Source organism: Acomys minous (assembly GCF_964271855.1).
Source record: "Acomys minous genome assembly, chromosome: 3".
NCBI classification, from domain to species: domain Eukaryota; kingdom Metazoa; phylum Chordata; class Mammalia; order Rodentia; family Muridae; genus Acomys; species Acomys minous.
Window position 1 is genome coordinate 120,497,707 of NC_140485.1, and position 16,035 is coordinate 120,513,741.

At 43.7% G+C, this 16,035-nt stretch overlaps 1 protein-coding gene across 1 annotated transcript in view; it reads left to right on the plus strand.

The window, feature by feature from the left end:
• ARFGEF3 (ARFGEF family member 3) overlaps positions 1–16,035 on the plus strand; it is a 148,943-nt gene that overhangs the window by 64,860 nt on the left and 68,048 nt on the right. Inside the window, exons 9-14 of the mRNA XM_084776440.1 lie at positions 2,727–2,831; positions 4,796–5,135; positions 9,030–9,142; positions 10,009–10,907; positions 13,161–13,327; positions 14,214–14,379. Coding sequence (XP_084632566.1) covers positions 2,727–2,831; positions 4,796–5,135; positions 9,030–9,142; positions 10,009–10,907; positions 13,161–13,327; positions 14,214–14,379 — 1,790 coding nt within the window. The remainder of the gene's footprint in view (positions 1–2,726; positions 2,832–4,795; positions 5,136–9,029; positions 9,143–10,008; positions 10,908–13,160; positions 13,328–14,213; positions 14,380–16,035) is intronic.

The window sequence follows — 16,035 nt, forward strand, 5'->3', positions numbered from 1 at the left end:
CAGTCCAAACGGCTTCCTCCTCTGCCCTGCATTTGCCCACACCCTCTTCACAGCTCCACGGTGTCGGACAGCTGCTCGGACTTCAGGACTCTGCAAAGGCAGCATTTCCTATGACATTCCTCCTGGGCCTTTCGGAAGCAGTATCATGGAAACTTACATTCGGTGATTCATTTACAGCACTTGACATCAGCACTTGATCTATGTGCTTCTCTCAGTCTCCTCCCACAATGTGGAGCGTGCTGTTTTCAGAGCGGTACAGAGGCAGAGGAAGCTTGGAGGATGGAGAGACTAGAAGTGTACAGTCTTTACTTGGTGACAAAGGGGTGACTATGTCTTACCCTTTTCATTCTTTACAAAGTAATATAAAAATAGTCATCACTGCCTTCCTTTTGCCACATGGCCAGCGTGGCAGGAGGATGGACTTCTGGCCTCTAGAACAGATGGGTGTCTTCCTTTTCCCTCTTCCTGGCTTCTTACCTTCCAGTAATTTACTTTCACAGCCTGGCCTTTCCCTCCCCCCTCCTGTGTTAGGGAGTTATTTAACTGTTGAAAACAATAGGCTTATTTTCCGGCATTTATTTTAAAACAGGAAAAAGCAGGATTAACCAAATACTATTTTTATTGATAGATATTTATGGATAGTCTACGGTATAAGAGACTCTTGCTTTATTTCTCTTTAGAATGTTTGTACTTCAAGTAAATGTGTCTTTGAAAGTTAGGTTTTCTCCATTCTCATGACTCTCACCACAAATTGGAATTTTAGTACCTTTTGGTGACATTAACAGGAAACATAAGCTGGGAACATAAGAATATAAGAATGTGTTTCCTACAGAGTTGTCTATTTCCTTATTAGATTATCAAGGCATCCTCCTGTATATATTTGAGGCTGGAGAGATGGCTCAGCAGTTAAGAGCTCTGGCTGCTCATCCAAAGGACCCAGGTTTAATTCTCAGCACCCACATGATGGCTAGCAACTGTCTGTAACTTCAGTTCCAGGGGATCTAATGCTGTCCTCTAGATTCTAAGGGCACCGAGTACACATGTTATATGCAAACTAAATAAACATACATATAAATTAAAATAAGACTAAATAAATAAGAAATGTGAATTGTAAATCAGTGAAGTATTAGCTAATGAGATAACAGAGTGGACTGGAGGTGTTAAGTGCTTGCTTAGCATGTGTGAGACCCTGGATTTAAGCCTCAGTACAAAAAAAGAAAGAAAGAAAGAAATGGTGTGGGGAGAGATAGGAAAAGAAAACTGATATAATTGGTTTCTTAGAAAGTTAACCCACCAGTGATATTAGCATTTCTGGCATATATAGGGTTTGGCTAACTTGTTGCCATTTGTAAAGTAATTGCAGAAAATGTTCTATTCTGTGGATACAATTGGCTGTGTGAGGGCTGGAGAGATGGCTCAGAGGCTAAGAGCACCAGTTGCTCTTTGAGAGGTCCTGGGTTCAATTCCTATCAACCACATGATGGCTCCCAATCATCTTCAATGAAATCTGGTCCCCTCTTCTGGCATGCAAGCATACAGGCAGAATACTGTATAATCAAAAAAAAAAAAAAGAGAGAGAGAGAGAAAAAAATTGACTGTGTGTGAGGGCCACAAAAGATGGTCATTCTGTTTCCCACTCAGTTTTTTTAATAATTACTTAGAGATATTTCTCCAAAGTAAACTTTATTAGTTTCCCAAATCAGCCTAAGTCTGTCACTTTGTTAGGGCTGCTATAATGGGAATCCAAAGGCTGAGTGTCTTGAACAGGGGAGTTGTTATCTCCTAACTGTTCTGGAGGCTGACATGTCAAGATCAGGGTGGTTACCCCTGTGCCCACACCTTCGCCCTTCCCTCCCCACTTGCCTAGTGGAGAGCCTTCTCCTATGTCTCCTCATAGTCTTCCCTCTATCCATGTTTTGGTGTCTACAGTTTTCTTCTGAGGACACCAATTATATGGCATTAGGGCCCACACTACTGCAGTCATTTTAACTTTGCTCTAGAGAAGACTTCCTGTTCGGCTGGACTTTGGCCTGAGACAAAGCTCCGTCATTCCCACTCCACTCACCCTCCCTTGACATGTTATCACCTGCAATCAGACCCATTGCCTGAAAGAAAAAACAAGGGAGAATAGCTGGGAGTGAGGAGACCTCAGACAGCTGTGAGCACAAAGAAAACAGATTCTGGGAAGGCAGGCTTCATTGAGCAACTTATATAACTGGTGCAGGGAACAAAGGCTATTTAAACCCTTAGGGAGTAGGTTGAGGCTTTGGGGATGAGTGTACATCATTGCCTGGGGCCAAGATGCTTGGAATGCCTTATTTGCATGAAGAGGAATTCCAGGTGCTACTGGACATCACCTTATAAGAAAAGAGGAACTTTAACCTGTAACCTGGCTGCTAGGCTGTGACTACATCAATGGTAGCAGAGGTGGAGGTCGTAAGGCTACACGTGCTAGGACATGCAGGCCCGGAACAGGGAGAGAACTGTCCTGATCCTACCAGTCTCAAGACAAGATTTGGGGGGGAGGGGGTTGGATGTGTCTTGACTTCATTCTTGCTCCAGGCTGGATCCCCCAGTCACACAGCTCCACAGCCGCACAAAGCTCTGCCTGCAACACTGACCACAGAGCTCCTTGGATGTTTTTCCAGATTCTGGCCCAATGCTGCCTCTCTCATTTTTGTCTTGTGTTTTGCACGCCTTTGTGTGTCCCTTCTGTGCCCCCACAGTGACAGCCAGCAACTGCAGCTTCTGTACCTGGAATGCATTCTCTCCGTGCTCAGCAGCTCTTCCTCCTCCATGTACCTGCACAGGGGCTTCACTGATCTCATCTGGTAAGTACGAACTTACCTGCTGCCCCCACACCAGTGAAGGGCTCCAGGCCCGTTCTACAGCCCCTATGAACTACCAGTAGCTTCATCTATGCACGTATGTCCTCCAGGTAGGGAAATTGCTCTGTTTATGTATATCAGCCCAAATTCTAGAGAGAAACTAATGGTTATTATAACAAATATGCTTCCAGCAGCCCTCTTATGCCATTTACTTCAATGGAATCACAACTGACCAGAACTTAGTAACTTATGGACTCTCAGATTGTTCTAAAAATTTATAAACATATCAGGAATATACATGGGACAAAAAAATATAACCCTGATGAGTGCTAATTGCCTACTTGTATCCAGATATACCAGGAAGTGACAGGCCCAGCAGGCGGCCAATTGGTAAGCCGTAGATCCTGTTTTATTGACAGGGAAGATGCTGAATGATGGGTGTTGGTATGGGCCTTGAAATTAATGCCTTAGATGAGAAATAATTCTGTTATTCATCATAAAATAAAAATTGATAAGGATACTTTTTAGTATTCTGAGCTCTATTTGTTCACAGAGAGAGAGTTGAGGGAGAGGGATAAATGGTCCTTGAATGCTTCTTTCTTTAAAAAAAAAAAGATCCTAATTCTATTTTTGGTCCCATCCCTCCACTCCTCTCAGCGACACTTTCCCTCCCACTACTCCATCTCCCTCCCCTAGTCCTCAGAAAAGGGGAGCCCCCCTTTTCTACCCACCCCAGCTCATTAAGTCGCATTAGGACTGCCGCATGTCCTCTTCCCCTGTGGCCTGGCAAGGCATTCCCACCACAGGGAAGTGATCAAAAAGCTGTCAACAAAGTCCACGTCAGAGTCAGGCCCTGATCTCAGTATTAGAGGACCCACATGAAGTCTGAGCTGCCCATCGGCTACATCTGTGTTAGGGGCCTAGGTCCATTCAATGTATGGACCTTGATTGGTGCTTCAGGCTCAGCAGGCTCCTCTGGGCCCTGGCTAGTTGGCTCTGTTGGTATCTTGTGGAGCTCCTGTCACCTCCAGTACCTTTTCTCCTTCCCCCAACTTTTCCACAGGACTCTCTCTGTATTGCCCATTTTTTTTTTTTTTTTTTTTTTTTTTTTTTTTTTGCTGTGAGTCTCAGCATGTGTTTCCAAGCACTGCTGGGTGGAGCCTCTCAGAGGACAACTCTGCTAGGCTCCTGTCTACAAGCATAGTAGAGAATTATTAATAGTGTCAGGGGTGGGCTCCCTCCCGTGGGGTGGGTCCTGGGTTGGGTCCATATAAAACAGGATTAATGTACTACAACGTACAGACCCAAAGAAGGTAAGTAACAAGAAGGATCCAAGGGAGGACACTTAAATCTCACTCAAAAGGAAAAAATAGGATAGACAGAAGTAGGGGTTGAAGACAGGGAACAAGATAGGAGAGGGTATACAGAGAGAGGTGAGGGTGGAGATCAAGCCTTGGAAGAACAGGGATGGCAAGACAGAAGGCCTGTAGAGAAGAGAAACATTTTGGGCAGGGGCATCTCTGTGACAAGTTGGAGACCTAAGTCATGATAGGCTCCTGGAAGGATATAAGGGGGAATGCTAGCAGAGACTCCTACTAGCAGGAGCCATATAAACTGAAGAGGACTTGCCCCACCTAGATAACATCCCTAGTAAGAGGAGGGGAGCACCAACCCACCACAAAAACTTCATCTCAAAGTTTACCCTGTCTACGCGGTGTGCAGGGATAAAGATAGAGCAGAGATAGAGAGAATGCCCAACCAATGCTGAATGCTTTTCTCAATGCTTTATTTAGTTAACATTAGTGTGAGAAATGAGGAAGCCTGTGTATGCTGGGTGTTACATAGGCAAAAGAAGAAACAGTAGGGTCTCTTGCTCTTCCTGCATATTTCTGCTTTATCTATTTTCCTTCCTGGCAGCATTCCCATTTTATCACTTGGCTTATTTTTCCCCTTATGCTTCTTCCCAGGAAAAGCCTCTGCCCTGCTCTTGTTGTGATCCTGGGGAACCCCATTCATGACAAAACCATCACCTCTGCTCACAGCACTAGCACCAGCACCAGCACCAGTGTGGAGACAGAGTCTGCCTCTCTCACTGTGTCTGACCATGGCCGAGGCTCAGGCTGCTCCTGCACTGCACCTACCCTCAGTGGGCCTGTGGCCCGTACCATCTATTATCTTGCAGCTGAGCTTGTTCGCTTAGTGGGGTCAGTGGACTCCATGAAGCCAGTACTCCAGTCCCTCTATCACCGAGTGCTCCTGTATCCCCCACCCCAGCACCGAGTGGAAGCCATCAAGATCATGAAAGAGGTAAGGAGATATGAAAGAATGCCTTGGGTTTGCCCACAGAAATCTCTATGTAGTATCCTACATGGAGAAGCATCTAAGCCGTTATCATTTGCTGGGGCATCAGTGCTACCACACTGAGTCCAGTAACAAATAATTCTGAAGTTAGTGGTCATTTATATTGGGAGTTGTAGTTAAACAAAATGTTATAGGCAGTCACCGGCCCTATATTCTTTGGTAATGTGTTTGTTAAAACTCTGTTATGTGCTAGATAGACGTTTTAAGTCGATAATAATGAGATATAATAGATATTGATTTACATTCAGAATTTTAAACACACCAAGATAGGAAAGATGTTTTCCTCAAGGCTGCCAAGCACAAATAGCTGGTCAAGAAAATACGTGAGCAGACAAAGCCAATCATTATGTTTTGCTACTTTATGCCAGGCATGTCATGTTCATTATGGCTTCAACAGTTGTATATCAACTTTGGTGCCACAAATATGGCTTCTTTTCCCTTCCATCATGCCAAGGGAAAGCCCAAATCTGACCACTGCTTTGTTGGTGAGGACTGTGTAGCTTTGAAAAGAAGACTAGTCTGCTTGAAAATCATCTAAGCAGTGTGACCTCACCACCAGCACCGTCTTCAGACAGGCACTATCCTGTTCAGCCTGAAGCTTGGAAAAGGCAGACTGGTCTTCCTCTGCGTAGGCGGGTCCTCAGGGTATGAAGAGAAGAAACAGGGTTGGCCAAGCAGGCTCGGTTCTCTTAATTCCATCCCATCCCTCTGCAAGTGATGCTCTGCCACATCATGTTGATTGCTTCCCAGTAGGATGTTGAAGAAGTCCTTGTACCCTCCCACATATTTTGTATGAACATTGTACAGAGACAACACTAAAATTAGATGCCTTCTTTTGAGAAGTATGAGAAACCAGTGCCACCCTGGGAAGCCAAGCAGATGAATTCAGAACCAGGTTGTTCTGAAAAATAGTGCCTCTGCTTCATAGGGCAAAACTTGCTATTTGGAAAAGGTGGTTGGTTACCTAGATACCAAAATGCTCAAGGGTCTTGCACTCAAAGAAAGCCACTCAGTACCCAGGATGCTTGCTTGCTTTTCTGTGTTATTATTCTCTGTGTCTCTGTGCCATATGCACCACATGTCTATTTTTCAAAGACATACAAAACATTGTGTTTCTTACTGTACATTCTCTTTCTGGCTCTACTTCCTGCTCAATAATAAATATTTTAAAAAGTAAAGGTTCTTCTTTTGGTTGACCCTGTGGCCATATTTTAGAAGTTCATAGTGGTCAAACCTAGAATACTAAACCACAAATGCTGTACCTCAAATGTCCATCTTTTGATGAGATTTTAAAAGCTGAGGGTGTGGCTCAGTGGTACAGTACTTGATTAGCAAATGCAAGTCCCTGTATATTTAGTCCCTGGCCCTGGGCAATGGCAGGTGGGAGATGTGAGGGAATGTCTAGGACTGTCCCTCAGTGGTGGGGTCGTTGCCTAGGATGCACAAGACTCTGAGATTTGGTTCCTAATACCACAAGAAGATACAAAGGTATTATCTTTGTTTGAGTTTATTGGGGGTCTGTCAGAATCCTGTCCCTAGGGCTACTGGGGTTGCTGAGTGTTACAGAACCATGCTGAGTATGCATGAGGCCCCATCTCCAACACAAAGAAAAACGAAATCCCCATCCCTCAGAGATTCACTTGACCTTTCAAAAAATGTGGAAGAGGGAGGGAGATCCCCTTAAACTGTAACTATTTTTGAGTAATATTCCTGTTCATGCTTAGGTGTATACCTCACTTTGAAAATAAAGGGTCACAAGGAATCCCCAAAATTTGTTGACAAATAGATTGAACTAGAAATGATCATAATGAGTGAGTTAACTCAGAAGCAGAAAGAGTCAAATGATATATACTCACTTATATCCGGACACTAGCCCAAGGGATATGTCCCATGAAAGTCTTCACTTATCAGGAAAGTGGGACAGATGGGAGGACATCCTATTGGCACTCTAGGTAAGAGAAGCATGGGAGAATGGGGAAATAGAAGGATCCAGAGGGTCCTATAAACTTTGACACTAACTCTGGTGCCCCATATTTGACCACGTCCCCTGGAGGGGGAGACCTGGTGGCACTCAGAGGAAGGACAGCAGGTTACCAAGAAGAGACTTGATACCCTATGAGCATATGCAGGGGGAGGAGGTCCCCCTCAGTCACAGTCATAGGGGAGGGCAGTAGGGGGAAAGCGGGAGGGAGGGAGGAATGGGAGGATACAAGGGATGGGATAACAATTGAGATGTAATATGAATAAATTAATAAAATATATTTAAAAAGGGTCATAACAATGGGACTTATGTTCTACACAATGTAATTCTTTAATTTAACATCTAAACAACTTTTTCTGTAAAAGTGTGTAGCATATAGAAATATAAATTGGCTGCAACTGAACATTTACAAGAATATTCTATATGAAAGCTTGTGGGAAGGCAGCCCTTGCAGAGCACCATCTTGTTAAGCTTCAACTGCTGTGTTAAAGTAGTAACCTAAAATAAACAGCCCAAATCTCCAACCTTCATAGTTGAACAACACAACAGAATAAATTTGAAGCAGCCACAAGGAGAGCAGGTAAAAGCAGGAAGTAGTGCGAGACCTCTCCTTATAACTCAGACTCATCACATGCCAGGAGGTAATAGGAGGGTTGATTCTGCCCCTGCAGAGGAGGTGGTGACATCCAAGTTATAACCCCAACAAAAGACTTTAAAACAATGGGCTGGAACAACAGGCAATAGGATTGGTACTCTAGACAGCTCCATGACTGCTTTGCATTTCTGAGTCTTTCAGTGGCCATTGAACATGGAGAGTTCAGTAAAGGGGAAGAGAAACTTTGGTAGTTGATGGTGGCCTTGGTGACAAATGAAAAGGACATGAATTTTCCTACCATGGAAAGGACTGAATAGATCTAATATTTATAATATGGCTGCACAGTTAAGGGCCCACATTGTTCCAGCAGAGGTCAGTTCCCAGCACTTAGATTAAGCATCTCACTGCCTATAACTCCAGCTCTAGTCCAGTATAAGTGTGATTCCTAGATATGGCTCAGTGGGCACTTGCTCTCACATGCGTGCGTGCGCGCACACACACACACACACACACACGCGCGCGCGCGCGCGCGCGCACAGAGTTAAACAAAATAAAATCTTTTAAAGCTTACAACTAACATAGGCCCTTGTAACATTCCCAAATGCTGGAAATCCATCTTTTCTCAGCCAGGTCTCTTGGGTAAAAAACACAATTTCAGATCATGTTCAAATTATGTGTTGTAACTTTAACTCTTGAACATAGATTATATATGGCAGCTTTAAACAGATACCAGCACTTATGAACAGGGAATGGGCCGCAGGTTCTGTAAGCATAGAGAAAGAACCAGAAAAACACTTTTTGTTGTTTCTGGACCTCGGCTTTCTTCCCAAACTCAGAGCCTTCCAACCTGCGTGAATGTGTCAAAAGTGTAAGAGCTTCCTGCAGAACCCATCTTCCTGGGAGTTAGTTATGGCTGTCTTCCGGATACCCAAGAAAAATTCTATGAATTGATGCACCAACTCCATAATCCTCAAATACCTTTCTCACTCAAACCACCACCAGTCTCACCCTGAAAATACCTCATTGTACAGGTACAATTAAGCCAAAATCTGAAAAATAAAATCTCAGATCAGAAATTACTCTAATTCTAAGCACTTCTAAGAAATATCCCCTACCTAGTAATCATTTCTCCTATGTTATATCAGTCACTAAAGAAAAGAACGTTGTTTATTTAATCTTGTGATTTTAAAACTTGGTATGTTTTTGGCTTTGTTTTTTTTTGTGATACTCGCATTTCTATTACTTTTCTCCTTTTTTTCTAAAGATACTTGGGAGCCCACAGCGTCTGTATGACTTGGCAGGACCAAGCTCGACTGAGTCAGAACCAAGGAAAAGATCTATTTCCAAAAGAAAGTCTCACTTGGATCTTCTCAAACTGTATGTCCCATTTTCCTTTTGGATGCGTGTTGGCTGACCAACACTGCTTCTATAAATACTTTTTATCATAACCACAAATTCACGAAATTTTGATGAGTCTACATTAAATAATTTGTGCATATTTAATTATTTACTCCAAGCCATATAAACCATCTCGATTTATTCACTTTATAACTTTCCAGATTTCTCTATTGGTTTAAAACTGAATCTACACATGAAACATCCAAAAACAATCCCTTAGATTTTAAATGGTGGAGGGGACTTTTTATTTACAGTCTGAGCTTAGGGTTCTCTTGCAGGAGTCTCCATAGAAAACTTGGTATCCTACATCTGATAAGAACGTGTCTACACTGAACTGTCTTCATGCCTCTTAGGCACAGTGGCTGTTTCTATTTGAAGGTCTGAACATAACACCAAGATAAAATTTATAGTGTACATTCTTGAATAAAATGACACATTTCATTCTGGAATTTTTTTCCCCTGTACTGAAAAAAGCTAGACAATGAAGAGGGCATGTAGTTTTGTTTTTTTTTTTTTTTAAGATTTATTTATTATTTTGTACACAGAGCTCTGCCTACATGTACATCTGCAGGCCAGAGGAGGGCATCAGATCATATTATAGATGGTTGTGAGCCACCATGTGGTTGCTGGGAATTGAACTCATGGTGGAGAACTCTAACTGGAGTTTTTCCCAGCCTGAGCTTGTTTGTGTCATTGTATTGTCTAGACCCCTTGACGTTATACAAGTTAAACTATATCTTTTGAATACAGTACAGTTGGCCAAGCTAAAAACTCTTGTATATTCTGGGGGGCATTGCTTGATATTTCATGCCTGAGTGCTGTTTTCTGCCTTGAACACTGTTTAGCATCATGGATGGCATGACAGAAGCATGTGTTAAAGGTGGCGTTGAAGCCTGCTATGCGGCTGTGTCCTGCGTCTGCACCTTGCTTGGGGCCCTGGATGAACTCAGCCAGGGGAAAGGCTTGAGTGACAGTCAAGTACAGCTGCTGCTTCTGCGCATTGAAGAGCTGAGGGATGGGGCTGAGTCAAGCCGGGACTCCATGGAAATTAACGAGGCTGACTTCCGCTGGCAGCGGAGAGTGCTGTCTTCAGAGCACACACCGTGGGAGTCAGGCAACGAGAGGAGCCCTGACATCAGCATCAGCGTCACCACAGACACAGGCCAGACTACCTTGGAGGGAGAATTAGGTCAGACAACACCAGAGGACCACAAAAATGGGCTCAAATCACCAGCCATTCAGGAAGGCAAGGAGACCATGAGCAAAGTGTCAGAATCTGATGCGGTAGACCAGCCTGACGTGGTTCAGAGAAGCCACACAGTCCCTTACCCTGACATCACTAACTTCCTGTCGGTGGACTGCCGGACAAGGTCCTATGGATCTAGGTATAGTGAAAGCAACTTCAGCGTAGATGACCAAGACCTATCGAGGACAGAGTTTGATTCTTGCGATCAGTATTCCATAGCAGCAGAAAAGGACTCGGGTAGGTCTGATGTGTCAGATATTGGGTCAGACAACTGTTCACTGGCTGATGAAGAGCAGACTCCTCGGGACTACATGGGCCATCGGTCCCTGCGAACTGCTGCTCTGTCTCTCAAACTGCTCAAGAACCAGGAGGCAGACCAGCATAGTGCACGACTGTTTGTCCAGTCCCTTGAGGGCCTCCTTCCCCGGCTCCTGGCCCTACCCAGTGTGGAAGAGGTGGACTCTGCCCTTCAGAGCTTCGCCTCCACTTTCTGTTCAGGTCTGTAGACATTCTCTCGCAACAAGAACGTTTAGAGCTGTGCGCCTTCATAGGCGATAATCTTCATAGGCTTAAAGCAGTGGTTCTCCACCTTCCTAATGCTACAACCCTTTAATACAGTTCTTCATGCTGGGGTGATCTCTGATCATAAAATTATTTTTGTTGCTACTTCATAACTGTAATTTGGCTACTGTTATGAATTGTAATGTAAACATCTGATATGCAGGATGTCTGATATTTGACCGCTATGAAAAGGTCCATTGACCCCCTATAGGATCATAACCCAAAGGCTGAGAACCACTGGCTTAACGCATGTTAGAAAAGCTTGGGTTTTCTTCTGATAAAGAAAGTAAATGACTAGACGAATTATGGGTTAGGTTTATGATGCAGAGACAAGCTCCACAGCCTGGACTGCACTGACCAGCTGTCGTTGGTACCAAGGCAGACAGTCCCAACAGGTATTGGTGGTCTAGAACACCTGCGCTTCAGAACTCAGCACTGCTGGTTGTGGTTATGATTGAGTCTCTGAAAAATGGTAAAGTTATATATGCAGTCTTCTGTTTGAAATTATAATTAGGCAATGGGATGGGGAGATGTCTCAGTCAGTAAGACAACCTGAGTCATGAGCCAAATATATAACTTTATAATGCTTTATTATCATATATTAATTATATGCATCAGTAGGTTTCATTATAATGTGACATTCTTTTTTTGTTTGTTTTGGTTTTTGTTTTGTTTTTGAAGACAGGGTTTCTCTACATAGCCTTTGCTGTCCTGGACTCACTTTATAGACTAGGCTGGCCTTGAACTCCCAGAGATCCTCCTGTCTCTGCCTCCCTGAGTGCTGGGGTTACTGGCATACACCACCATGCCTGGCTATGATGTAGCATTTTCATACATGTATATAATGTGTTTTTATTATATCCACCCCTCTTACCCTATCTTGTTTACACACACACACACACACACACACACACACACACACACACACACAAATCTCATTTACCCATGATCCCCTCCTACTTTCTTTCTTTCTTTCTTTCTTTTTTCCCTCCTTTATTTCTTTCTTGTTAGTGGGAGTGGGCCTGAGGGTGTGAGTCAGGATAAGGGGTGGTGGTAGTAACCCAGTGAAATTTTTTAGGGTTGTGTATGGGAGAATGGGAGAGGCTTTGTTCATAGGATTATGGGCATCTTACTAATAACTACACCACTTGAAGATTACTCTCTTCCCTGCCACTGACCATCATATAAATCTTCAGGGTGGGGGGGGAGGTAGGAAGGTCAAGTATGACACCATCCTGATCAACATAATGAGACCTATCTCAAGAAAGGGGTGAAGATGTTACTTAACAGTTAGATGCCCTACCTGGTTTGTGTGGGACTCTGGCTTCAATCCCTAGCATGTATACACACACACACACACACACACACCACACACACACGCATGTGTTTACACCTGTGTAAACTATTAATGTTAGGTAGAATAAATGGCATTAAAGCAACAAGTGCAGGGAGAGAAAGCAGTTAGTGTGGCCTGGAAGGAGGTTATGGAATTGAAAGGGAAGGTCTCTGAAAAGCTGACTTGAGACCTGAAAGAATCAAAAGAGTAACTCATCAGAGGTCTCAGAGACCGTTCTAGGGAATGGCAAATATAACACGCAGGGCCCGAGGCAGGGTTAGGGAGAAGTAGGAAGAAATAGCAAGCAGGGTGAAAACTGGAGGAGAGGGGTTGAGTGAGTCTATGCAGTCTTGGAAAGCAGCTGGAAATTTTGAGGCATAAAAAAGTTGTAAACAGGGCTGGAGAGATGGCTCAGAGGTTAAGAGCACTGGCTGTTCTTCCAAAGGTCCTGAGTTCAATTCCCAACAACCACATGGTGGCTCATAAATATCTATAATGAGATCTGGTGCCCTCTTCTGGTATGCAGGCACACATGCATGCAGGCAAAATATTGTATAAATAATAAATATTTATTTAAAAGAAAGAAAGAAAGTTGTAGAGGGCTCAAAGGTCTGTCTGTACCCAAGTCATTGCTGCCAATTAACAGCTCAAGATCCAGTGGTAGCAGGTCAACTCCAGAACATGGCCTTCCTGTTACACGGTCATATGCTGTGAGCATCCTGGCTGGTAGGCAGCACTTTGTAGAAGCGTTCTGCACAGTGGAGTTTCTGTTGCTGGAATCTGTTTCTGGCCCTCCAAATGCAGGTTCCATCATACTGCGGCAGCCCCAGAGATGCCTCCATTCCTTCCCATAGGTATGATGCACTCTCCTGGCTTTGATGGAGGGAGCAGCCTAAGCTTCCAGATGCTGATGAATGCAGACAGCCTATATTCAGCGGCACACTGTGCCCTGCTGCTCAACCTGAAGCTCTCCCATGGTGACTACTACCGGAAGCGACCAACCCTGGCACCGGGCATGATGGTGAGCATGAGCCCTGGAGTGGGTTTCCCCACTGATAAGCTCTGATCGTAGCCATCACTGTGCAGCCAAGTGCCTGGTATCTAGGGAGGAACTGGCTAATGTGCTCTGTGCCCCCAGTGTTCTGCAGTACTCATGCCTGTACAGGTCTGCAGGGTGGAGAGAATGGATGTGAAGTGGCTTTAATAAAACACCTTTTATAAGGTGTGCCGTGAGAACGGTGTTGGCTATCCTGTGGTTGGCTGCCTTGGCTGAGCAAGCCACTTCCTTGATGTCAGTCTGTGAGTCTAAATCATGAATCTGCTGAAAGGAATCCATGATCACTTCTTTCTTGAATAAAATATAACCTCTCAAGGTTAATTGATGACATTGTACGAGTGTAAGTCGAGTCTCTCTCGGGTGCAAATACTCCTTCTAGAGCTTATTCTGAACCTGCTACTACCGGGACAGCAAGAGGGAACTATAGAAGGTAGCCATGCAGGTGGTCACCTTCCCACCAACCAAGAATAAGAACATGACATAGGGGAGGGGAATAAGGGGAAAATGGGAGGGAGGGAAGAATGGGAGGATACAAGGGATGGGATAACCATTGAGATGTAACAAGAATAAATTAATAAAGGAGGAAAAAAATAAAAAAAAATTTTTAAAAAGAAGAAGAAGTAAAAAAAAAATAAGAACATGAAATGCAGCACCCTGGTATTTTGTGGGCTATCTGTCAGAATATATCAGAAATAAAATGACAGTGTGAAGCCTGGGGTCCTGCATCCCAGATTTTCACCCCTTTCCTCTTAACTCCCAACAAAAAGCTCTGGTTCAGTTAGGACAAGGGAGGAGGAGCAGTGTAGGAACCTGTGTGTAATCTGGTTCCCTTCCCATGGCCTCTCTGCAGAAAGAGTTCATGAAGCAGGTGCAGACCAGTGGCGTGCTGATGGTCTTCTCCCAGGCCTGGATCGAGGAGCTATACCATCAGGTGCTTGACAGAAACATGCTGGGAGAAGCTGGTTACTGGGGCAGCCCTGAGGACAACAGCCTTCCCCTCATCACCATGCTTACCGGTCAGTGGCTCATGACAAGATCATGGGGTACTCAGTAATGGGGGATGTTCATGGGCTGGGGCCTTTTAGATGTGCCACAATGCTTGAATAGGCTTTGAGTAACAGTTCCAGGCAGGCACCATGGCAGCCTGTTGTGCTCACTGTTGCCACTGGATAGGGCTAACTTAGCACCTCTTGGCTGTTGGAGTGATGCTGTGGGTTCAATGATGGGCTTGTATTTTCTGGACATAGGCCCAGAGTTATTCCGAGAAGCTCTCACATGCTAATAGAGATCCTGCATTCTTCAGTGCTCCTGAGATTTGGCCATTGGTAATATGAAGCTATTGATTTTATATCTGGCCTCATTCCCATTCCCTGTCAGTATTCCTTTCCCATGGATACCAGAATTTAAAATGATGCCGAATACTGGCTTTCTCTGCATCCTTGTCTATAGTGTCAAAATTTTAATGACCTCTTTAACTACTAGAAATTTAAAGTGTACCTATAAGAGAGAAATATGTATTTATGTATTATCTCAGGGTGGGGGTGTTTTTTTGTTTGTTTGTTTGTTTGTTTGTTTTTTAGCAAAAAGCAGGCCTTTCTGGTTCTTTCATGGCTTACCAAGAATATTCACAATTTTGATATGTTCATCAAAGAAGTTAAACCTTCAAGACTATTTTTTTTAACTTGTTCTGAGTTCCCAGATTGACTTTCAATCAAATTTTCCTCTCATGGCACTAGCTCAAGGTACATCTGGGATATGTCTGTATACTAGATGCCTTATGTAGTGTCTCCGTCATCTCAAAGCTTATCATCTGTTTACTACTCACGGGTCAGGGTGGGAATAAAGCTGCACAATGTAGCTGAGAAGTTCAATCTGTTGGTTAAAAGTATGTCATGTTACCTATGGTTGACACCAAGGCTCTTATAAAGGTGATAGAGTAAGCAACTGGCAGGTGGAAACCAACAATCAGTAATTTTGAGGCAAGGTCCTAACTAAGAACCGAGTGTGGAGATAGCAACAAGATCTCTCCTTGGAGAGCAGAGTCCTGGCACTTTCTGGAATCTGGAATCTTCTAGAATCATGGTGGAACTGGTTTAAAAAAAAAAAAACAAGTCTAGGTTTTACATCTTGAAGATCAGGATCATGAGACAAGTGGCCAGTTTGTACTTTACTCATCATGGTTCTATTTATACTACTTGAAAATAATCATTCGTGGGGACTGGAGAGAAGACTCAATTATCTCGAGGACCTGTGTTTGATCTCTAGCACCTACATAAAACTCAGGCATAGTGAGGAGGTGGATCCAGAGGCTACCTGACATTTGCTAGAAGCCAATCTAGCTGAACCTGAGGGAGACCCTGTCTTTAAAAAGAAGATGAAAATGAACTGAGGAATATAGCTGACATCAATTTATGCCCTCCACATATATGGGCATACACACATGCACACACATGAACAGGTACACAGACAAAAACACTGTAAACAATTATTCATATATGTGAGAGACATATATGAGTTTAATCAATATATGATTTCCATTTGTTTTCACAAACTATCTTCATTACGGTAGAGAGTACTGCCTAGAATATATGTGTCTTGGAATTCATATGAGGATCTTAAATACCAGCTTCCTGCCAAATAAGATCTCTGAGTCTCTTACTCAAAACTTAATA